Source organism: Carassius auratus, chromosome 3 (assembly GCF_003368295.1).
Source record: "Carassius auratus strain Wakin chromosome 3, ASM336829v1, whole genome shotgun sequence".
Lineage (NCBI taxonomy): Eukaryota > Metazoa > Chordata > Actinopteri > Cypriniformes > Cyprinidae > Carassius > Carassius auratus.
The window spans coordinates 3,593,533-3,618,737 of NC_039245.1; the positions used below are offsets into that span (position 1 = coordinate 3,593,533).

The 25,205-nt window shown below is 37.3% G+C and overlaps 2 protein-coding genes across 8 annotated transcripts in view; both read left to right on the plus strand.

Annotated features, from left to right (window-relative positions):
- LOC113043553 (calcium channel, voltage-dependent, beta 1 subunit) overlaps window positions 1–18,726 on the plus strand; it is a 33,599-nt gene extending 14,873 nt beyond the window's left edge. For 2 of the 7 annotated variants that reach the window (XM_026203008.1, XM_026203042.1), the window contains 13 exons: window positions 3,232–3,351; window positions 3,629–3,751; window positions 4,034–4,170; window positions 4,270–4,337; window positions 5,774–5,916; window positions 8,375–8,455; window positions 8,546–8,604; window positions 8,834–8,943; window positions 10,125–10,133; window positions 13,314–13,465; window positions 14,022–14,117; window positions 14,570–14,755; window positions 16,273–18,726. In XM_026203008.1, coding sequence (XP_026058793.1) covers window positions 3,232–3,351; window positions 3,629–3,751; window positions 4,034–4,170; window positions 4,270–4,337; window positions 5,774–5,916; window positions 8,375–8,455; window positions 8,546–8,604; window positions 8,834–8,943; window positions 10,125–10,133; window positions 13,314–13,465; window positions 14,022–14,117; window positions 14,570–14,755; window positions 16,273–16,743 — 1,755 coding nt within the window. In that variant the 3' untranslated portion in view covers window positions 16,744–18,726. Of the gene's footprint in view, window positions 1–3,231; window positions 3,352–3,628; window positions 3,752–4,033; window positions 4,171–4,269; window positions 4,338–5,773; window positions 5,917–6,847; window positions 6,877–8,374; window positions 8,456–8,545; window positions 8,605–8,833; window positions 8,944–10,124; window positions 10,134–13,313; window positions 13,466–14,021; window positions 14,118–14,569; window positions 15,567–16,272 lie in introns of those variants that run through there. The other 5 variants (XM_026203026.1, XM_026203017.1, XM_026203034.1 and 2 more) reach the window with 5 other exon arrangements.
- Window positions 18,727–20,998: 2,272 nt separating this feature from the next.
- LOC113043601 (ADP-ribosylation factor-like protein 5C) lies at window positions 20,999–24,835 on the plus strand. Its single transcript, XM_026203097.1, has 6 exons — window positions 20,999–21,396; window positions 22,712–22,772; window positions 22,852–22,999; window positions 23,141–23,224; window positions 23,876–24,027; window positions 24,154–24,835. The coding sequence occupies exons 1-6, from the start codon at window positions 21,351–21,353 to the stop codon at window positions 24,200–24,202; spliced, it is 540 nt and encodes a 179-aa protein (XP_026058882.1). The 5' UTR covers window positions 20,999–21,350; the 3' UTR covers window positions 24,203–24,835.
- Window positions 24,836–25,205: the final 370 nt, after the last annotated feature.

The window sequence follows — 25,205 nt, forward strand, 5'->3', positions numbered from 1 at the left end:
CGCTGATGTCTTGACTAGCACGAGTCTGACAGTGTTATTGATGTATAGTGTTCACGGATGCTTTCTACACAGCCTGGGGAAATTTGCACACTGGAAGACGGAAAATGTCAACTTTGTTTACGAGCTCTACAGAACCTGAGCTAATATTATTGTTAATGTGTTGCAACTACATTGGAGACAACTTCATAACATTTAGGCCTGGGATATTAGTGTGAAGTTCTTGTTGTTGTATGAAGAGAATGAATGTAGTAGACCTTTACTGAGGTGACTGGGACCGGCCTTGAAAACTGCCAAACACATAGGCGGCTGACAGTTACACAAAACAGGGCTGACGTGCAAATACCAGAATGAATGCAGTGAGAGATTGCATGAAGCATGAGTTAGGAACTAAAATAAAGATTTTTAATTCCTTAATAACCTAAATAGATTTCCATTCATTGGATCTTTTCCATTAGCATTGTTCAGCACTGTGCCTGAAAGGTCTTTTCTGTGATTATTATTAATAGAACTTTCTAATTGTTGTGTAATGAATTTCCTTTCTACATGGTCCTAATAGAAGGTTATCTTCTTAAGGGGAGACACTGCAGGCAAAAACACAGTTTCAAGCACCTGTCAGTTTTGAGATTTTTGGCTTTTCATAAAGTGCTTTTTCAAACTAGTGGAAGGAAAACATCCAAAAGACACCATTAAGTCTTTCTTTTATAGCACTTTATCTGTTTGTGTCAATAGATTCCATTTACAATACATATTTCTGAAGGCCGTTTTCTCAAAATGAGTTTTTTCTCCAACACTGAGCCATAAATCTCCACTTCAGTTGCACGTACACACACCAAACATTACATTTTTATTCCTGTCTAGTGTCTATATTCAGAAGGTTTTTACAGAGGGATTTGTTCATATATATTTTCCTTGATTATATACAACATTTGATTCCCCCCAAAATTGTGAAAATATATTGTTTTCTGGCTGTTCAAAGTATTTTCTGAATTACGAATTAGTAACAAGGGAGATACCCAGAATTCCCTCTGTAAAAACATTGACTCTAATATGTCAAAAAAATTTGTTTTTTTAATTCTGAATCTGACTTCATCCAGTGTTTAGATTTTTTTTACTAGACATTTATGCAAATTAGCACAATTGCATTAAATAATGCCTAATTTGCATATTTAAACATAACATTTTAGAAAACTTGTAATACTAACTTTTTTTTCAATAATCAATGTAACCAATCAACTGGGAGAGTAAGGTGATAACTATTAGTTCTTATTTTTTTACCCTATTCACCTGCAGTGTCTCGCCTGTGATTTGCTTATTTTTTTACTGATACTGTACTGTCCTAAAACTTGTAGTCTGAGGGAAATTGTTTTATTTGAAATTGTATTAGTCTAGCTACCAGTGGAAAATGTAATTTGAAACATTTTAGCCCAGTGAAGTCAAAACTGAAATACTTAGCATTAGTACATAGGTTTAGGATATTGTATTTATAAATTGCGGTTTATTAAAACAATAGACATCTATGGAATGTCCCCATTTAGATAGCTCAGTAAACATTGGTGTGTGTCAGGTTCCCTATTTTAGGCATCAAATTTCCCAGCAAGGATCGTAAAACCTGAAATCACTTACACTGTTGGACCAGCCTACAGTGGCTTCCAGTGGTCCTTCAGAACAGGTTTGGCTTAGGGTTTGAAGATAGAAATATCATGAGGTCAGTATAAAAATATACTATTAGTGGAAAATCCCTACCATGACAGAAAAACATGCGTGTTTGTGTGATTCATTTCTGGCAGGATTTGGATTTAGCCCACTTTATGACCACTATACTGACAATTACAAATATAACTTCTCTGCTGTAAAAATGATAGTCTACCAGGCAAATTGTGTGTGTGTTTGTGTGTGTGTGCAATCTGTTGAAGCCGGTGATATTTAGTGTGTGCGCTGGGTTCCTGTGACCCTCTGTTTCACAATGAATAATTTAACATCATTGCATATGGCATATGTCAGTCTGACACATTCTCCTTTCTATTTAAAACACACATGCAACACACACATATTCACAAATATGTGACAAACCTAATGCACTCATGTCCACACACGCAAAGCGCATCCATCCAATGAGTCATTCTTGCAGCTGTCCACACACCGTCCACACCTCCCACGAATAAGAGTCCGCTCGACACCTGAAACAGACAGGAAAACGAGAGGAAAGTAGGGGAAAAAAAGATGAGAGGAGTGGGAGGCTTATATAAGGGTTCTGACACTGTACTGTACTGTGAAAGTCAATGTCACGATGATTTGTGTGCTTTTGTCTGCTTTTAGAATCTTTATGAAATTACCCAGAATCTAAAGCAAGTCAAAATCAATACAGACATATGTGTTTTATCATAATCTCTAATTATAAACTGTGCTTGATAGCACCTAGGCAACACTAACTGTTGATAACACTTTATTGATTGCTTATTTGTTAATCGTAATGGGAGTAACACATGTATTTTAATGTAAAAATTGGTATTATCCATTTTTTATATATCAGAAGTATTGAGTATTTTACTGTTTAAATTATCAGCATTTTTTTTTTTATTAACTAAATTAATAATTCATATTCGCTTGTACCTTTTGATAGATTTTATTGGGTAAACAATAAAAACTATACATATGAAAAGCAAAAGAATTTTAAAAATAGCATAAATAAATGATGAAGGTGTGAAGAAAAAGTTTCCATGATTATTGTAATGTGACCATAACGTAACAAAAACATTTATTAATTCGTTAAATGTCAATTTGAATATGGAATCAACTCCTGGGCCAAACAGATTCATGCAGTTGAGCACATAGCAGTATCTTGAATGTTTGTTTACATCCTTGCACATACACAAACTGTAAGAATCCTTTGATTCAGCTGCTCTAAACATTTTCTTCTTTCTGTTTTGCTCCTCTCGTATTATTAGAAACTCTTTTCTCGTGTTTGTACTGTACCTTCTGCTCTCTTTCCTCCCACACTGTTCCTGCCTTCTCCTTCAACCTGTTCTTCATTCACAAATTGTTTGCATGTTGTAGAATAACTCACTGTGTGGTCACTTGTGCCACTTCTCTTATGGCCTGGTGGAAGAAGAGATGTAAAATGCTTATTGTGTTTGGTTTTAGATAAGGAATACTAATTAAAAAAGAGCTTTTTCAAACGCTGTGCCAAAGGCTGTTAACACAGATTCACTCCCCCTCTCTGTTCTCTGGCAGGGCTCGGCAGACTCCTACACCAGTCGTCCTTCAGACTCTGACGTGTCTCTGGAGGAGGACCCTGAGGCTCTCCGGAAAGAAGCAGATAGACAAGCTCTTGCCACGCTAGAGAAGGCTAAGGTCTCTTACTTTTTCCATGTTCTGTTCCCGTTTCTCTCTTTCAATTTCTCATTGGTCTATTATTCAGACCCGTCCGTGAGTGACTTGATTGTAGAAAGAACATCGCTTTGAGACGCCCTATGATTTGAATCTCCTCATGGAAATAGCAGTACTTTATTAATGTTACTACACAAGACATCAAAAAAGTGTGAACATTTATGTTAAACTTATGTTTTCTAGCAGTTCTCTCTATTTTAATTCTCTCCATTTATCTCTCTCATCCCCTTTCTATCTGAAGACCAAGCCTGTAGCGTTTGCGGTGAGGACTAACGTTGGCTATAACCCAGGCCCTAATGATGATGTGCCTGTTCAGGGCATGGCTATCTCTTTCGAACCCAAAGACTTCCTGCACATCAAAGAGGTCAGACAGATTTTCCCTTCAAAGGTGTCGTAAGCAATTTAACATTTACCGGTAAAATGATAGACATCAGTGAAAAACATCACATCTACCTCAGCAACAGCAAAAACACAGCTGAAATATGTGAAATTGCTTACAGTACCTTTTGATATATAATTGAATCCTTCAACAATATATCGATCTTTATATGCATGTAATCATATGGACGGTAACTGCACCTTTAGCTTAGATGATTCAAAAGCTGTGTGTTCACCCTTTGTATGTTTGTGTGTTTTTGGTTAACAGAAGTATAATAATGACTGGTGGATTGGGCGTTTGGTGAAAGAAGGCTGTGAGGTGGGGTTTATCCCCAGTCCAGTGAAGCTTGAGAGCACCCGTCAATTACAAGAACAGAGATTGAGACAGAACCGCCTTAGCTCCAGGTAAAAGCCAATCACATGAAACCTCCTTCAAAAATATGTAAGCCACTAACCATACTGTTGTCTTAACTACTTTGCATTGGTCTCTCTATCTATTTCTAGTAAGTCTGGTGGAAGCTCGAGTCTGGATGTTGCCACAGGTGCCCGGAGGCCCACTCCACCTGGAACAGGTATGATCAGACGCTAATGCTGTGAGTTTTTTGGTTCTGTTGTGATGGGTTAGGACATCCCTGTGCCTCTTAACCCACACATATACTGAACATAAACCCAATAATTTCACACTGGGTAATCACTGAACACAGTGACAGTTAAACGCCCCTTTAGGATCCCTCTGCCGTCTTTTCTTCCCTCTTATCACTCATTCTTCTAGTCTTCCAGTCTTTATATGTTGTTTTTCTTTCTTCCTTTCCTCTTTGTCATCATCATCATCTGTAATTGTAGTTCCAAATCTTTCTCACATTGAGCTACCTGTGGTTTATGCGTTCTGTGTCAACTCTGGGAGTTTGATTCATTTGTAATCAGGAGGAGCATTTTCACAGCAGGCAGGTGAGGTCCTCAATATAATTGAATGAAAAATAATAAAAGTACAAAAAAAACTCAAACGGTACCCAAAATAAAACAAATATAGCAAACTATGAGTGTACAATCTATAACTTATTTAACTATAGGTGTCACTGCTTCTGGTGACTTTTGGTCAAGTATAAAACCAAATAAAACCAAGTTTAAATGATACTTGACACTGTTAAAAATATCCTGTTAAAAATACAGTAAAATATGGCCCCGGTGGTTGTCAGAAATTCACAGTAAAATATAATCAACTTATAACTTACTTATTATTGTATATGACATTAATTACATATTCATTTACCAATCAACTAAAATCTGTGTTGTACCTTCAAATGTACTGATAACAAAAATAATAATACAGGAGATAAAACAGAAAGCCACATCAATCAGAAGCATCCTATCTATAGAAAGCATGTTCATCACAAGTAGTCCATAAATGATGGTAAATATAGCAAAAAAAATGTACATTTATATAAAATATAATCTTGTTGTGTCACTCAAACATGACTTGGAAGGTCCTTTAAATATTTTCCCCCCTTAATTATATGGTATTTCATGTTTTTTATCTGCAAACAATACAAAAAAAAGGTATAAATATGAGGTAACTTGCATGTAACTGCATTACCGTAGTGGACATGTTTTTACTGTAGCTTTTTTCAGTAAGAAATTACACAAATTTTATGTATATTGTTATGAATGGAACATGGAACGTGAATTCAAAAATAATAAAAAATCCTAACTCAAAGAAGGGACTTGAAACTATACCACTTGTTTGTATTTCTTGAAAAGGTCATTCCTTTTTTGATTTGGCTTGTCCTTTTTAAAACGCCTTTTGTGTTCTCATTACCTTTCTGACTCAGTGAAGTCTGTACATCATGCTACTGTTCTTCCTCTCTTCCTCCTATCTCATTTTCTGTCCATTACCCTTGTTTCCCTGTTCTTTCACCCTTATTTCCTTCTCTATCCCCCCCCCCCCCACCATCCTCTCTCGTTCTATCCTTTCATTAAAACCCATCCACCTCCCCTATTGGTCCCCTAGCTGACTTGTCCTCTGGACTTTATGACGATTCGGATTCGGACGTTGAGGAGGTGGAGCCTGCCAACACCCGTGACCAAAAGGGTGTGGGCGGAAGTGTCACCTCCCCTCAAGGCAACCTACCCCGCCTCCCTTTCTTTAAGAAGGTAACCCTGGTGATAACCCCAGGATGCTTCAATAGACAGCCTCCCTCAGATATGACTAATAATCAGACTCGTTCCTAACCAGCACCTTCATTAGGGGAGTCTTTGCTGTTTGTGTGATTGATTGGTAAAAATTCACATCCAAGGGAATGTTAATGCATTCTTACAGCTATAGTCCAGCCAAAAATCAAAATTCTTCATCATTTACTCACCCTTTATGATTTTCAATTGCTCCAGTACCAACCCATAGCAGACTGCAGAAATTAATAAAACAAAATAGTTAAGAATTAATGTATATCTTATGAGATATTAGGAAGAATGCTCTGCAAATTGGCAACTTACAGTGCACTGGGGCTTTAAACTCTCGAGCTTGTCATAGCAGAATGGATTCTGATTGGCTGTCAATGTTTGTATCATTCATCAGCTGGAAAAAGAAACATTCTGAAAATGATTCCAACGACATCGTTTCTCTGTGCCTTTATCGTTATAGTTGTAGTGGACAGTGCTATTCTTTAATATTGAGAAAGATTTTTAGAACTATATCTTTATCGTTATCTTTATAGTTATCGTCCTTGTTGTGAATGGGCCTTTAAGTCATACATGTTTGGAACGACACAAGGGTGAATAAATAATGACAGAATGTGTATTCTTGGGTGAATCTAGACTCACAAAACCAGTTATCTGAATTTCTCATGCGAATGTGTTCATGCTGGGAGAATTTTACTACACACATCAACCTGGAGGATTAATCAGGAGAAGTTGATCTAATACCTTAGTGGTTCCATCTTTTCTTCGTTTGACCACCTCTGATTTGTTGATTCATTCTCTCCCAGCATCCTAAATGTATTAACATTTTGTCACTAACAAGCTTCTGTTTGTTTGCATGCTTGTCCTCTCTCTCCTGCTGTGTGTGTGTGTGTGTGTGGAATGATAGGTGGGCCTGCCAAACAGAAACAGAAATCGGTGAGTCATAGCAATAACAACTTTCTGTTTCATTTCTCTCATTGTGCTTGTTATGAAGATAGCGTAAGGCTATTGTCATCATGTTCTTATATCAGCTGAGCATGTAAATGTATTTCAGAAAAGGCAAATAAAATTGTTCTATGCTTGCTTCTCCAAAGGATTTAATGTTACATGTTGTGGCATACAGACAGGATTTCTTTATATTTCCAGTCCTGAGTGTTTACAAAAAACAATTGTTCAGAGAGGGAAAAAACTGTCTGGGTTTATTAGCTCTACAAGATATGTACATCTCATTCAGACTGAATTAAGAAATGAATAAATCCGGCCCATGTGTCTATCCACATGTGTGGACACATGGGGAGTCTGCCATCCTCTTTCACCTGCACACAAGATGAGGCAGAAACACCCTGACAGGTTTCCAAGGTTTCTGTTTCCATTATGGGTCTGTGACATAGAGAGTAGCCCACGCTTGTTACTGCTGTCACAATGGCTACCGTCACACAATCACACGTTGTGCAGACGTCTGACTGGGTGAATTAGAGCTGAAAATGATGACAGTAGATTGTAGATGTCCCGGTTGTTTTTAGCTATCCATCTGAAGCTTTTGGTTATTTATGTATTATATAATGGGTCCAGAGGAGTGTGAGGTGCCACTGTGAATGGGAATCAGTTCAGCAAAAGATCTCTGTCTCTATTTTTCTCACACACACACTTCATGGAGTGGAGGACCCTCAGCAGAACATGAACAGGTCTTATCTTAGATTAAAGTGATGGTCCGTCTGATGAGGAAAGAGAAGCTTAGCATCCAAAAACAAAACAGAACAAAAAAGATTTTAAATGAACATAGCTGATGAACAAAATGTTTTCATTGACTGGTGCTTTGTTCAGTTTCTTACAAATGTGCATTACACAAATGCATGTAATATATGTGTGTGTATTTTTTATATATAAGACAATTTTTTCATGTCTATTAAATGGCTTGTTCATACACCAGACTAATGTCTTTGTTTAAAAAAAAAGCAAGTTTTGATATGTGTTATATGGTTAATTCATTTTATTAATTACACTGTGTGCATGATTATTATAAATAAATATTATATTTTTTTTATTTTAACATCCATAACTTTAATTGTGTTAACCTTTTAATAATTTAAAAATATAGATATTGATATTAATTCATTTTAAATTAAATGTATAAATAAAGTTAATAAATAAATGTATAAATATTTCAAGATATTAGCGAGATATTGACTGTATATAAGCATACAATTTAAACAAAGTACATGACTGAAATTATAAGAAATCAGGTTTAATCAATATTATTTTACACTAAATTCAGTTATTAGCCAATATTTAAAAAATATTAATTTGTCAGCTTGTCAGGTGTGAATGCTGTTCTTAAATCCAGATGTTTTTGGTTAGTTTTGGCAAACATATATATATATAAATAAATCATGATTTCACTGAGGAGGTTTTATTTTGTGTGTGACCTTTTTAGATGGAACATGTTCCACCTTACGATGTGGTGCCTTCCATGAGACCCATTATTTTGGTGGGACCATCCCTTAAAGGCTATGAGGCAAGATAATATATTGCTCTTAAAAAATGTCAGTTTACATTTTTAGTCAAATGGTTTATGTTGCTCATTTGTGTGTGTGTTACGTTGCAGGTGACAGATATGATGCAGAAAGCTCTCTTTGATTTTCTTAAACACAAATTTGAAGGAAGGTGGGTACCAAAATATGCATGTCATGGTCATAATAAAGATCAAAAAAAAAAAATAGTTCATTTTTCATCATTTTGAAATTTCTCCAGATTTATGTTGTCAAAGATGCTGTCAAAATGAATGGCAAAATGAATGGCAAAGATCTGTTTAGATTGTCAATGCTGAAAATGTCACAATACACTCATGCTATAATTGTTCTATACCATGGTTATGGGTTGTTGTTTGTTCCAGAATATCCATCACCAGGGTGACAGCAGACATCTCACTTGCCAAACGTTCTGTTCTAAACAACCCCAGCAAACACACGATCATCGAGCGCTCCAGCACCAGATCCAGTCTGGGTATGAAACACACAGTGCACACAAATGAGCTCCCTCATGTGTTCATAAAGCCAGTGCAGGCTGAACATGTGGTTTAGCAACACATTTATTGACCAAGACAACAAATGTTTTGGATTCATATTAGTCCAGGCACTGAAGAGCAAAGCAAATTTCAAATTACAGAACTATTCACATAGAGAGCAAAACAAATAGCCAATTTCTTGGGATGCATGAAATGCAGATTCATTCTGTCTTCATAGTTGCATGCTATAGAGGGGAAAAAAGAAAGTGATTTAAAGGGTTAGTTCACCCAAAAACAAAAGTTCGGCTGTTTTACTCACCCCTGAGTGAGTATTCTTTCAGTCGAATCCAGTCTGAGTTAAATTAAATATTGTCTTTTGATCTTTCAAGCTCTTTCATTGCAGTCAGTGGGTGTTACATTGCTTCAGTGCAAAAGAAGTTAAATAAAAAGTGCCCTTCCATAAAAAAGGTTTTACAAATCGTAGCAATTTTCGTTTTTGTAAGAAAAATATCCATATTCAAAATGTAATAATCACTTGAATCTAGCTTGTGCTCACTGTTGTTAACAGAAGCAGTTTCAGGAGCATGACGTATGAAGTTAGCATTGTGCATGCGCCGGTGAGTCTCGTGAAAACCAACGTTTGTTAACAGAAAGCAAAGTTTCCTTACTTTAGCAAAGGACAACCAGTCTCCTCTTGGCTTATACTGAAATCCTCCGACAATCTTCTTTACAAATCCTAGTTTTGTACTTCTAATTAGTGACTGTTGTTTGTTTTTTGATCTCTCTGCTGTGTTTCTGCGTGTGTAATATAACTCCGACTGGATTCGTTTGAAAGAAGAAAGTCATATACACCTAGGATGTCTAATTGTCATTTTTGGGTGATCTAACCAAAACAATCAGTCAGAAAAAGTCGTACAAAGAAATTATTTGACTCCGTGTACGAGTAGGCTGTTAGTCTATTTTTGGATGGTTTAAAATTTAGTTTGTCAAGCCCTGTCAGTTTTCACTAGTGTAAACTAGCACACATTCTCTCTGTTTCCTGAACATTTTTCTTAGTGTTTCCTCCTCTTGCTCTTTTTTGTCATGTCTGATCTGCCTTTTCTCTCGTTTTCGTCTTGCTCTCTCCTGCCGCTCCTTTCCACCTCACATTTCCTCTGCTTTCTCTTTCTCTTCACCTCAGACGTACTGGGTACGTATCCTATCATCCCACCCTTTTCTGTCAATTCATTCTGTCCACATCCATTCATCTAACTCTCCATCCATCTGTCCCTGTACTTAACTGTCTACCTTGAGTTTGGAGTCAACAGACTTAACTTGTTGGCACAGTTGTGGTGTTATTAACTATAAAAAAGAACACTAACATTTTTCAGTAGGTAAACTGTTTTGGAAACAGTGTTAGCTTTTCCAATAACAAGCTATTGTTGCCAACACATGGCAGTGTAGAGTAGTGGTTTAGGGTTTTCTCATTGTATTGCACACACAGCCTTAACACTGACCAACCTGAGATAACATTCACAGTAGGTATTCTATTATTCAAGACATATTGTATTATGATGATAGGCTAAATGAATAGTTTCTTCTAAAAAATCAAGCATACGCGCAGCATCCGAGATTCAGGTCAGAAGATACTAAATGTATGTATAGAGGAAATATAACCGCACACTCACTTACAAATCTACTGATTTATTTGATTAACAAACGATTCGGCTAGAAGCCTTTGCAGTTGTGGAATAAGTTGCTGTTGTTGGTCTCAAGTAACATTCAAAGCATCTGTGAATTAAACATTAGAAAATGAAATATGTAACATTTCCACTTTTTCTTCATATTCCTTCTCCATCTCTTTTAAAACCTTCTTAAGTTGGCCCACAAGTAGAGTCATAAAATCCAATTATTATGTGTTCAGAATCGCACACCAGCGTTCACAAAATTACTCCGTATGCTTCACTTTCTGAGGCTAAAAACAAATTGGATATGTCTTTCCTGATATTGTAAAAATGCATAATTTTGTAAAATTGTTATATTTTGGAAGGATGTAAGTACAAATCAGCATATTAGAATGATTTCTGAAGGATCATGTGACACTGAAGACTGGAGTACTGCTGAGAATTCAGCTTTACCATCACAAGTATAAATTACATTTAAAAGTTTTACTGTATTTTTAATCAAATAAATGAAGTTTTTTGTAAACAAAGGATAAGTCATTCAAAACAATTATACATGTAAATGAAATGATGAATTCTGGATACAATTTGACCAGAACATTATTTTCTTTATATGTGTAGTGTGTTTAGATTGCGCTGTAAAGTTTTAAAGATGCTGTCACCCTAACTGAGATCTTCATTGTTTTGTACGAGAAAAAATTATTCTGATTTCATTACAGTAAAATGTGAAATATGTTAGTTTAAAAGATGTTGTCCCTTAAATAGTTTCAAATTACTTTTTATAAAAAAAAAAATTAAATAGTAACTTGACAAAAAAAATCAGCTTTTTTTAATTAACTGAGTTCATACATTCTGCATTACTGTAAGAAGTGTGATGCCACTTCTCATATAGCACTTCACAAAAGAAAGCAGCACATAGCATGTAATCGGCCTTCTGGAAACTATGCTCATACTATTCAGGGCTCCATTTACTTAAAGTTAAATGGAAATGAACTAGCACGTGTTCACGCTCACACATGCATATATTCAAGCAGACCATAATAACATGCACATGCATGTTATATACTAACATAGGTTTGAGTATGAAATAAAATGGTAAGGTAAGTCTTCCTGATATTCATCTTGTTTATTAAAATCTGAGGTGTGTTTGTGTGTGCTTTCAGTATTTTCTGCTATACACTGCAAAATAATTTTTCAATACATTTTGTAACAACATGTATGGCAAAAATTGTAAAACTTCTGTATTAAATAAATTCAATGCACACAGACTGAAGTAGTTTAAGTCTTTGGTTCTTTTAATTGTGATGATTTTGGCTCACATTTAACAAAACCCCACCAATTCACATCTCAACAAATCAGAATACTTCATAAGACCAATAAAAAAAAACTGTATGTATGTACTCAATACTTGGTATGGGCTCCTTTTGCTTTAATTACTGCATCAATTCAGCGTGGCATGGAGGTGATCAGTTTGTGACTGCTGAGGTGGTATGAAGCCCAGGTTTCTTTGACAGTGGCCTTTAGCTCAGCTGCATTTTTTGGTCTCTTGTTTCTCATTTTCCTCTTGACAATACTCCATAGATTCTCTATGGGGTTCTGGTCTGGTGAGATTGCTGGCCAGTCAAGCACACCAACACCATGGTCATTTAACTTTTGCTGCTTTAGGCAGTGTGGGCAGGTGCCAAATCCTGATGGTAAATGAAATCGGTATCTTCAAAAAGCTGGTCAGCAGAAGGAAGCATGAAGTTCTTCAACATTTCTTGGTAAATGGGTGCAGTGACTTTGTTAAAAAAAAAAAAAGACAATGGACAAACACCAGCAGATGACGTTGAACCCCAAATCATCACAGAGTGTGGAAACTTAACACTGGACTTCAAGCAACTTGGGCTATGAGCTTCTCCACCCTTCCTCCAGAATCTAGGACCTTTCCAAATGAAATACAAAATCTGCTCTCATCTGAAAAGAGCACTTTGGATCACTGGGCAACAGTCTAGTTCTTCTTCTCTTTATCCTAGGTAAGACGCCTCTGATGTTGTCTGTGGTTCAGCAAATTCCTTGACACTTCTGTGTGTGGTGGCTCTTGATGTCTTGACCCCAGCCTCAGTCCATTTCTTGTGAAGTTCACTCAAATTCTTGAATCAATTTTGCTTGACAATCCTTCTAAGACTGCGGTTCTCTCGGTTGGTTGTGCATCTTTTTCTTGTTGTTGTCATCTTTTAAATTCCACTCAACTTTCTGTTAACATGCTTAGATACAGCACTCTGTGAACAGCCAGCTTCTTTGGCAATGAATGTTTGTGGCTCCTTGTGAAGGGTGTCAATGATTGTCTTCTGGACAACTGTCAGGTCAGCAGTCTTCCCCATGATTGTTTAGTCTAGTGAACCAAACTGAGAGACCATTTTGAAGGCTCAGGAAAACTTTGCAGGTGTTTTGAGTTGATTAGCTGATTGGCATGTCACCTTATTCTAATTTGTTGAGATGTCAATTGATGGGTTTTTGTTAAATGTAACCCAAACTGTCACAATTAAAAGAACCAAAGACAAACTACTTCAGTCTGTGTGCATTGAATTATTTAATACACAATTTGAGTTGACTTTTTTGTAACTTTTACACAACATTCTTATTCATTGAGATGCACCTGTAGATGAAGTTATGAATGTATATGTACTATTCATGAATTGTCGTATTAATTTTTTTCCGTCTGGCAGCTGAGGTTCAGAGTGAAATCGAGAGAATCTTCGAGCTGGCCCGGACGCTTCAGTTAGTGGCCCTGGATGCCGACACAATCAACCATCCATCTCAATTGGCCAAGACGTCACTGGCACCTATCATAGTCTACATCAAGATTGCCTCTCCAAAGGTTTATATTTATGAGCTGAATATACAGATTGCCGTTCAAACGTTTGTGGTCGGTGAGATCTTTGTAATGATTTTGAAAAAATCTCTTATGATCACGATGGCTGCATTTAAACAACAACAAAAAACAGTAAAAACAGTAATTTTGTGAAATATTATCATAGTTAAAATAATTGTTTTCTATTTGAATATATATTACAATGTGATTTATTCCTGTGATAGTAAAGCTGAAGTTTCAGCCGCCATTACTCCAGTCTCACATGTCACATGTTCCTTTTTCTTTTGATACGTTACGAATGTATTCACTGCCACTTTTGATCAATTAAATATCAACAAAGCATCCTTGCTGAATAAAATTATACATTTCTTTCAAAGAAAAACTTACTGACCTCAAAACTTTTGAACAGTAGTGTATGGCAGCTCAGATTGGTTTCAATAAATCTGCCTCAGAAAGATGCTTATTTTGTGTGTGTGTGTTAAAAGATCAGTGTGTACATCATAATGTATTTGAACATGTTTATTGGATGTATATTTGTGTTTCTGTGTCCCCTCACAATCAGGTGTTGCAGAGGCTGATAAAGTCCAGGGGTAAATCTCAGGCCAAACATCTTAATGTCCAAATGGTGGCAGCTGATAAACTTTCACAGTGTCCTCCAGTGAGTATATGACTTTTGATTTCTGCTGATTTACATCTATGTATACTTTTGAAAGTGACGTGACATACAGCCACGTATGGTGACCTATACTCAGAATTCGTGCTCTGCATTTAACCCATCTAAAGTACACACACACACCGTGAACACACACTTATATATATTATTTTTTTTTTGGGGGGGGGGGGTAAAGCTTTTTGCTCACTCTTTTATTTGTTTAATACCTAAGTTGCATTTCCTTCTTTTTCTTTTTTTTTTTCGTTCTTCATTCTCTGTTTCTTAGGCACACATATGATTTTCAAAATTTGTGTGCTCACAGATTCAGTCTTATCTAGTCATATGCAAAGATAGCATAGATATATATCATAGAAAGCTTAAAAACTCAATGTAGATGTTTCTAACACGTAGACTGCATGTTCGCTTCCTTTTAAAACACATCCTTTTCTCCTTTTCAGGAGCTTTTTGACATAATATTAGATGAGAATCAGCTGGAGGATGCATGTGAACACCTGGCTGAATACCTGGAGGCCTACTGGAAGGCTACACATCCTCCGAGCAGCAACCCACCCAACCCTCTGCTCAACCGCACCATGGCCACAGCCGCCCTGGCAGCTTCGCCCGAACCCGTCTCCAACCTGCAGGTACAGGTGCTCACTTCCCTGCGTCGCAACTTGGAGCTCTTCGATGGCTACGCCACTACAGAGCAAGGGCAACAGGAAGAGGAACATGCCCTCTAAAAACAGGGCCAGGATTAGAGTGAGATATTGGAGGGTCTTGTACCCGTCTCCCAATCACAGAAAAGTAGCGATGGCTGCTCAAGAGATAGAAATGCCCAACTGTTATTCTGTTATCTGTTTCTGCTCCTCTCCTTTGATGGATCTCTCAGTGATATAAATCACACACACATACACACTAACAAAACATCCCTTATATGATCAAAATCATCGTAAGTCCACCATGTGCCACAGTCCACACAGTGTCCCCTCATCTGAAACGCCTGCCGGTCTTTACAGTGGCCTCTTGTCATCTAGGAAACGTAGTTCAGATCGCTACCCTCTTCCAGGTTTCCATAGCACCAGCTCTGAAAAAGCGCACTCAGATCCATTATCCTATTAACATTGAGCAGAAACTCTAACAGCAGCATTATGTGCATTGACGCCAATGTTGTTTACCCAAGTTACATGAAAGTGTGTTCGTGTGTCTATGTGCAGAAGCGAGAGACAGTGAGTGAGTGAGGGAAACCAAGGATGGATCAGTGCCTGTGTGTGTGCGTTTACAACTATCTCACTGCAATCTGAACAAAAAAATGACCATCCATCTGCTCAGTTTTCACAATTACACGGTTGTCTAGGAGACCAAAGTTAGCAGCTTTGAGATGCTCTTTTAATAAAAGACTGCTTTCCTCTTATAGTCACAAGGCCCCTCAAATATTGAAATAGCTTCACTTCTTAATTATTTTATTTAATAAAAAAAAATATAAAAAAAAAAAAATATATATATATATATATATATATATATATAATGATTTCAAAATAAAAATATAACTTATATGATAAAAAAAAATTGGTCAATGTTTTTGTTCATAATTTTTCTGGAAGAGGGTTGCAGTACGAGATGCTTTTTAACTCCAAAGATGACTGGTCTAATTTAGACGATCTAATCTACCCCAACATTTTTGAATCATCACCAAATAAGTTGAAATCAGTTTTATTTATTGTGTGATGTGTTTGATATGGCCAATAGATGGCACTAATGATTAATCTTTTTTTACGTTACGTGCATGGTGTGAGTTTATGTAAGCAATTTATCAGATACATTTCACTTTCCAATGTTTTGAAAAACTAAAAGGTATTTTAAGGTATTTTTACTTAGAAACTTAGAAATCACAGGTAACTAACTGCAACTGTTGTTTGTTCATTGCAATAGTAATAGCTTTGCATAAGAGTACTGACCACTGGCATCTCACTGCCAAAATGGTATTTTCCTATAATAGCATAAGTAAAGAATGTATTTTATGTATGCCATTTGTTATAGTATTGCTTGGAACGTGTTGAAATAACTTGCTGACCTCTAACCTTTGTATTAACATGCTGCTTGCTCTGTTTTGTGTTTCTGCATGTGCAATGGCCTTTTGTGGTGTGTTTTGGGGTTGCTGTAGGGGCCATTCCTGGTGCATGGAGAACAGAAGAGGGAAGGGCCTGAACGTGGCAGTCTCAACGACTATCAGAGCGGCCTGGGTGGCAAGCAGCCACTGCGCTCTTCACGCAGCCAGCTGCAAACAGTTGGACGAGGTCTGTCACGGCAGGACACTTTCGATTCCGAGACCCAGGGCAGCCGGGATTCTGCCTACACTGACGACATGGAGACAGACCCATATGAGGAGCCGGACACGTGCCGTTCGTACCGTCTAAACCCGGCCCACCACACTCCTCGCCAGGCCTCCTGGGAGGACGAAGGGGCGGAGCCTGATCAGGAGAACCTCAACGTGGTCCCACCACCGGCCAATCAGCACCAGCGTGGACGAGGCAAACTGAGGGAGCGCTACTCTCAGGATGCAGAAGGTGGCGGGGTGACGACGGCCCATAACCAGAACCAGGAGGAGTGGAGCAAAGATGTGTACATTCGCTAGAGCAGGTTCACCTGAGACGAGGGTGAGGAGTTGTTTAGGATGACACTAAATAGAATCTCTATAGTTGGATCTGTTTACAACCCAGAGAAACACACAATCAGTGACAAACGCTGTAGAGCTAACACTCACCATATTCGCATTAGGCTAACAAAGCTCTCGGTCATTACATACGTCCTCGTTTTCTCGGACAGGCTTTCTTCATGGCCAGGATTTCTAAAGGCAGGAATACACCACATAACTTTTACAATCTGAACAGATTTTAAAACACGAAGCATCATACACATTTGCCGACTTTATAAATCGGTTCAGAGGAAAAAATGACAAATGCAGATGACAAACACATGGCAAATGAAAACTATATGCTTTTTAAAATTGACTTAAAATATCAAACGTTTGATATCCTCTGACTGGATGGAATCCAAAAAGAAATCCGAGTCTGTGTCCATCATGCACTACGCGATTTATTAAGAAATCCGTCAACTCTAATCTGCAGGCTGGCTCTGACTTTAGAAATCCTGGCCAGGACATGTCTGGGAAAATAAGGAAATATGGTCACAGTATTTTAGTTTAAATCAGGTTTTTTTTTTGAGGAGAATAAATGAGAACCTTTCTTCATTTCTATTTTACTTTTGTATAGTACTGCATGACTCCTAATCATTATAAGGTTAGCAACTGCTCTTGCTGAGAATTAAACATGATTCAGAATGTATAACCAAAATTTTGCGAACGTATGTGTGTGTCTGTATCATTGGTGGTCGGGTACGTGTGTGTGTGTGTGTGTGTGTGTGCGCATTCTCTGTAGTCTTAAACAAGGTCTTTCTGATACGCTTGGGAGTGATCCATCAATTAGTTTCCCCAGACTACAGTACTGCAGAGTGTGTTTTTGTTTTGTATTTTATCCTATTTATTTTATTTATTGAGTTTAAAAAGGTCTATCCAGATTTTAGCCTGCTAAAACCTTTACCGAGCTCCATCGCTGCTGTATACTCCTCCAATCTAAAAGGGGTGCTGTCTTTCTCACATGCCATAGCTTCTTGGGTCTAAAATGCGCTAACATGCATCAGCAGATGTTAATCCAGATCTGCTAGAAGTTCTAAAAGGCTAATATGCAAATATAAATAAGAAAATGAATATGGTCAAACTTTAGAACTAAAGGCCCAAAATGTCTGAGATTACTGCTAAAGTCAAACACAAATCGCTTTGTGTTGATTGTAACCGGCTCTGTCCCGTCTTCTGTGCCTGCTTAAGGGCTTTTAGCATTTGTGCCGCTAGTGTGTACCACTGCCATTGGAAACATATTCTGCCTTATTCGCACGTCAGTCACACGGGCCAACCAATCACAAGTGCCGTAATCTTTCATCTGGCCAATCCCACCATAAATTTGGTGGGTTGTCTTAACTCAGTGCAACACTGAGTTAATGTTATGTGTGATAGTAGTCTACACTGCCATTTTACAGTGTTTTCATAGCGACATGTTGGCACCGCTGGCCATTTTAATATTAAACGCGTTTACTGCATGAGAGTGTAAGGATCCACTTCAGAGGCTGAGAAGCTGAATGCAAACTCAACACTGACATACATTCACACATCCTACTGCCAAACTCATGCTAATGCCACTGCTATTTGTGTTGTTATCTCTGTGGCCAATTTCTAAGCCAGGACTGAATGTGTGTGTGTGTGTGTGTGTGTGTGTGTGAAATGGGAGAAAATCTGGAGTCTTTACTCTTTTATGTAAACCAGAGGATTGGTGAAGTCTTTGAGCCTCTTTTTACCCTCACCTATGTGTGAAAAGATCATCATGATGAAATACGCTAAATATACAAGTAGATAGCTTACTAAATAATGTTATTGTTGCATTATCGCAATTGTTTCAAATATAAGAAAAACAAATGTATTCTTTGGTGCCTGATTGTAGCTCCATTCTACTTTTTGTTTTAAATCTGTGGATAAATTCATATTTTAATTAAAAATTTGAATCCAGATCAACTGCTTTCTGTGTCATTGCTATCTTCACATCATTTAGATTCCTACAAAATGGATGCAATACATCAGTGATTCTCAACCAGGGGGCCTCAGTGAGCATCCAGTTTAGTAAAAATGTGTAAATCAGTTTATAATATTACAATATTAATGTTATTATAATAAAATGGTAAATCTGTAATTTAAATTGAAATACAAAAAAAAAAAAAAAAGTAAGTTGAAATCAAATTTCTTTTTATTTTCCCCTCAATAACTTTTGGTTTTATTGAAGAACATACAGTTCTTGAATACAGAATATAACTTCATCAAATGAATAATGGTTCCATAGTTTAGTATGCTAATAAAATATGAAATATGCCAAAGGTATACATGATATATTATATTTAATATTACATTAATAAATTGATTAATAAAACCATTAGCCACAACAATACATTTCATATATTTATAAAAAGTAAAACAATAAGCAGCTTTGTCATAAATACATGAGAAATACCAGAAGAATCTTAGTGGAAACACGAGGGGAGGCCTTTGAATATCATGTTGGAGCCTTGGAGTCAAAAAGTCTGAAAACCATTAGAGACTTGTGGGAAACATGAGAAGAAGGGATCACAAAGTGAAGTGATAAACAGGGTAAAGAGGAAATGGTGTGAAGTGATGGGGGTGGACAGGGTGGTGGGGGGTCAGGAAGAGCACAAGAAAGAAGGAGCAAGGAAACAATGCAGGATTGAGACAATGGGGTGCAAGGAAGAAATGAAAAGATGGTCATCACCTCTCATTAATGGGGGCAATCCTGGTTTACAGTTGAACGCTTGAATTCACCCAAGTTACTTGTAAATAATGTGCTGTTGATACAACGTTTCTGATAGAGCCATATTAAACGGACAGCTTATGAATTAATAATGACATCATTTTCTTTATTACCTTTCATTTGTTTCGTAGCTTGCAAAATATGACTGCACAATCTGGAAATTGTAATCATGCATGAGAAATATTTTCTTCCTCCTTTGTGTCTGAACACTGAAACATCTTGCCTGAACCACAAACAGTTTCTGTTCACAAGTGGGTATATGAAAAAAAAAAAAAAACATCACACAAAATTTGGAGCTCAAACACACTTGCCCTCTTTGAATACATACCTCTTCAGCCAAGCATTCACATAATGAATCTCAGGCCCACCCTTGTTAGATCGGATAAAAGTCACAAACATATTTTTGAATTAAATGTTATGAACAGCAGCTATTCTAATTATTTTCTATTTGTCTCTCTGTTCCTACCCTGGGATCCCATCTCGAGGTATACACCAGCTGCAGCGTGGATCCAGCCTCATAGAAAGACTTCAGGTGACCCAAAACTAGGGTGACCTGTGACCATATTTTAGTTTTCAAAAAAGAGGCCAGTGGGGGCAGGATGCAGACCAGATGTGGTCCAGATGTGTGGATGACGCTCAACCACACTCATGCATTTGTACGATGGTGTGAATGCAGTCTGTGCATGCATGCTTCTGCTCTTCCTGTAGATGTTCTCACATTGTGTCACATTATTCCACATACCCATGACATTTAAGTCGGCTACCCAAAGTGATCAAAACACAGGCTCATACTGTGAAAACAGTAGTCCTCAGGTGTGAGCGTGAGAAACCTGATTCAGCTCAAAACATTCTAAGAAGACAACAGGAAACTCATCATGCTCCGATCACATTAAGATGAACAGAAACAGCAAAACACATGACATTATGGAAACAATGTGGTTTCATCACTTGCTATATTCTGGTGATAATATGGTTAGATTTATTTTTAAGCTATAACTTTTCAAATCATTATACTACAGTTGATAATATTGCTTTGGTTGTTGTTGTTTTTCTTTCTTTCTCTGAATGATTTCTGGTTGTATGAGGGTTGATAAAGAATCTCAGAAGCCCCTGAGGTGAGAAGAAAATGTCAAGTAAGGTTATTGATTTGTCACCTATGTAAGGCAACATCTGGTTTTATATCAGAAGCAGATCACGTGACAGAAAGGAAACTCGTCTGTTATTGTGGTCAATTTATGCCTGTTGTGAGAGTCCAGGGAATTCCGTGGGCTGTCTTTTGCTTTCTGATAATACTTCCTCTCAAATTCCCCTGTAATGCGAAACTAAAACGCCACACTTACCAGAGCACACCCCGCCCCGTTCCAAACACGGGCATAGGGAACAGTGCGGAGATCTACGTCATCGCCGTGGGCATCCAATGAGGATTTGTCGTTTAGAATAAAGTAACGTTACCCTGAAAGGCGTGACGCGGCCTCTGCGTCATTAACCATCGTTAAAATGGGCAGAAACGGAAAATACGACAAAATCCCTTATTCCGGCCCGATTTAACGTATCACAGCGGAGGGATCATTAGACAAACACTCAGGGAAATAATCTTTTAAGGTTTCGACCACAAGTTTGGGCATCTTTACGAACTGTTTGACAATACAGAGCAACACTGTCGGTCGCCTGGATCCTTTTTTTGACGTAACGTTTACTGTGAAGTATTCACAGCCCAGATTTAAATAATCAAAGGAAGCAGATCAACTTCACTTCAGCGATCAGAGAACCTGGTGTGATCGATTGACCAAACCGAGCTTTTAAATCCACTTCGGGAATGGGGCTGCTATTCGCCAAACTGATGACTGTGTTCGGAGACAGAGGTGAGCTTTTTAAGCGAATTTACAAAAGGATGTGCTTTATTATTATTATTATTCTGCTTATTTGGCAAGTTACGTATTTTTTCAACGTTTAATATGATATTAAATGGGCTTGTTCGAATAACTGTATGGTTTTACTTGTTTTAACATTAACCGAGTAACGTTAACATTGCCCTTAACGTTAAGTTACTCTAATATGGCTTTTACAATACGACTTCTTAATGGTTAATGTGTTTTCAAACTCTGGATGGCCATTGTGAAATCTTGTTTAATATTTCAGCTTAACAATTATAAAACAGTCGACACTTTTAGCCCTGGATTATGAAACTGTGGTGTTGTCAAAGGTATTCAGAAGCGATTTGAATAACGCGAGCTGTTTATAGCAGTCTTTAACCAATCACGAACGGCCTCCGCTCGATATCATTAAATATTCATTAGCTCTGTTTGTCTTCTGAAACTTTCACGCGCTTGTTAAACTATCGAAAATCGGACTTCTGTTTGTACTGCATGTTTCAAAAGAATTAAGATTTGACATTCACTTAAAACATCCACAGATGGATATACAGAGTTCAAAACAGTCACATTGGTTGTACTTTTTAGTTCGATCAATACCACATAAATAACTGTACAGTGTGAATCTTCGAAACTAAATTAAGTTACTGAACCAGGATCAAATATGAATAGTGTTTGAAATGTGACGCAAGATTAATCAGGGTTAATATTTTTATATGTGAAAGGCCCATTTAAGTGGCAATAATAACAAGTCTTTGACAAATACATGTTTGTGCAAGTCTGTGTTAGGATGTTCTGTTCTGTCTGTACGCACGTCAGATAAGATTGCACAATACAAGCCAGTGAGGTTCAAAGATCGCAGGAGTTTTGCTTACTTGTAGTTTATTCTGCACCAATTTACCCAACTTTTCTGAACTTTGTTAAACCTGAACAGAGATAGATCACTGAACGCCGTATTCTTAGAAATGCATTACAGGGATGTCTATCAGGTTGATGTTATCAGATGACATTGTCATACAGAACAGGTTAAACGAAGTCCGATTAAAACATGTTTGTGTATGTGTACTGTGTTCATGTTTTTCTATCCTGGTGGGGACTTAAAAGCTGAATGCACACTAAAACAAACAAGCTTATAAATCATACAGAATGAGGGGTTTTTGCCTGTGAGGTGTAGGGTTGGTGTAGGGCAAGATAAAATACAGTTTGTACAGTATAAAAACCATTACGCCTATGGAGAGTCCCCAAAAGGAACTGTAAACCAGATGTTTGTGTGTGTCCACTGACATTCTGCTTTTTCTCTTTTTAGAACACAAAGTCATTATTGTTGGTTTGGACAATGCCGGAAAGACCACCATCCTCTACCAGTTGTAAGTGTTTATCTGTTTGTTGTTACATGTTACATGTTTCCTCTCAGCTTTTGAACCTCATGTACATTATTCCTTCCAGTTTAACAAAAGAAGCCGTGCAGACTTCTCCCACAATTGGCAGCAATGTAGAGGAAATTGCAGTAAAGAAAACACGCTTCCTCGTCTGGGACATTGGTGGTCAGGAGAGTCTCAGAGCTACCTGGAACTCATATTACTGTAATACAGAGGTGTGTGTCATTAACCTGCATGCCTTTCTAGTGTGACAATTGTAATGATGTCTTTCTCCACTGCTTAAAGTCAGATACAATATATTATTGTCAATGTTGTAGACTTATAAAATGCCTATTTTGCCTCTCTAATTGTAACAGATTGTCATCCTGGTTGTTGATAGCACTGATCGAGAACGCCTGACTGTAACTAAAGAGGAACTTCATCACATGCTTGCACATGAGGTTAGTTTGCATTCAGCTGCTTCATGACACAGTTGTTATGAATATTTCATGATTGGTATTTCATGCTCTTTGCATGTCTAGTATCATGGTCTGGGTTTAATAAAAGATCTTCATTTGGTTTGCTTTTCCATCTAACATTTATATTTTATTTTCTATCAGTAAAAAAAAAACTCTCTCTCTCTCTCTCTCTCTCTCTCTCTCTCTCTCTCTATATATATATATATATATATATATATATATATATAAAAAGTTTTAGTTAACAATGATATAACCCTGGTTTAAAAAGCCATTTTTTCCATGTGAAACCATAGCTTATTTGATAGGGTGGAAATATAATAAGTATGGCATGTTTTCTACTTTTTTTAAACTAAATTGACATGCTTTTATTTTCTTTTATTTTTTCATATATATTCACCAATATAACAAGAACCAGCAATATTAACCTACATATATTTGATTGAAAATATTTTAACGTTATTAAAATTTAATCTAGGGACATTTTAAATGGGCAAACAAATGATTGAATCAGGCTTTTAGGGTCAGGTTAGGCCAGCCTAAGTGAGTCTAGCCCTGGTCTTAACTGTTTTGAACATTATATTTTATTGTCGATAGTTAAATTTCATTCTTTCTCCTCTTTGTGTGTCCACACAGGAACTGCAGAATGCATCCGTGCTAGTTTTGGCGAATAAGCAGGACATGAAGAACAGCATGTCTGCTGCAGAGATCTCTCAGAGTCTGACTCTCGGCTCGCTCAGCGATCACTCCTGGCATGTCCAGGCCTGCTGCGCCCTCACTGGAGAAGGGTATGTGTGTTTTTAGGCTGTGTATGTTTATCTGTGTGTTTTGCATGTTTAAGATGTTTTCAAGTCCTGATCTGAGTGAAAGCCTATCTAATTAGTGTGTAACCACCTCTTTCTCTTCCCCTACAGTTTACCAGCCAGTCTAGATTGGATGCGCTCCCGTGTTGTGGCGAATTAGTCCAGCAACAGTGCTTCTCAAACCTCTGAAACTGCTGAAAGAGAGATAAGGCCCACTTAAGACTTTGATCCAGCTATCAGTGCCTCTGTCTGAGTAATCTTCAAATACTGAATCCTGGAGGAATGCATCCACTTACTCTGGATACCAGAACAAGCCTGGAGACTCTTTCTCTCTCTGTGTGTGTGTGTGTGTGTGCGTGTGTGTAAACATTTGTGTTTGTACATGATGTGACTCCGTTCTAGAGGTCCATGTGTTTACATTACAGACCTCTGAAATGATCTGACCTGATCATGATGTGTCGGTGCCACTGTATTGACCTCTGGATGTGCTGACAGCTCCACTTCTCGCGTGGAGTTGTTGTCTACAGTCATCCATCTGAAAGGGGTGGGGTGATGGTTCACATACCCGTACTGATTCACGATGAGCCGCTAAGCTATTGAACAAGCATTACTTGAAGTATTTAAAGGGAATTGATTTGTGTATGTTGTACAGATGTGTGCATGCAGAATGGAACATGTGTTCGAGTATTTTTATTTAATTTTTTTTTAAAGTAAACTGGATGTTCATAGTATGTTTTCTTATATAATTTTGTACAAAAACGTTTTGTACAAATAAAAAGGCTACTAAAACACACCTTTGTCTTTGATAAATATATTTAGCTGTATATGTATAACTGTTGAGTAGGTAAAATAAAGGTGCAGACCAAGTGAGATAAAGACAAGAAAGATCAAGCAGAAGCTTACTACAGCTCAATTTGCATTTATCTTTCAGATGATAATCTGTCCCCTCCTTTTGTAGATCCGTATGCTAATGAATTAGTTCTTAATGATTACTTTAAGACTTAAAACTAACGAAAGACCTTAATATGTATGTAAGGCATGTTAAGCACATTTTGATTTGCTAATCTAATGCATTAAGGAAGATGTCACTTGTCAGTGGACATTCTGTAACCAACGTTTTATTTTAATATAGGTTTCTAAATAACTTGTTTTTTACTCCTTAC

Excerpts from the sequence above, each read along its gene's own strand:
- LOC113043601 (XM_026203097.1), top strand. The coding sequence starts at position 21,351 with ATGGGGCTGCTATTCGCCAAACTGATGACTGTGTTCGGAGACAGAG. Across the intron at positions 22,773-22,851 it reads ACCACCATCCTCTACCAGTT|TTTAACAAAAGAAGCCGTGC; the intron begins GTAAGTGTTTAT and ends TATTCCTTCCAG. Across the intron at positions 23,000-23,140 it reads CATATTACTGTAATACAGAG|ATTGTCATCCTGGTTGTTGA; the intron begins GTGTGTGTCATT and ends TAATTGTAACAG.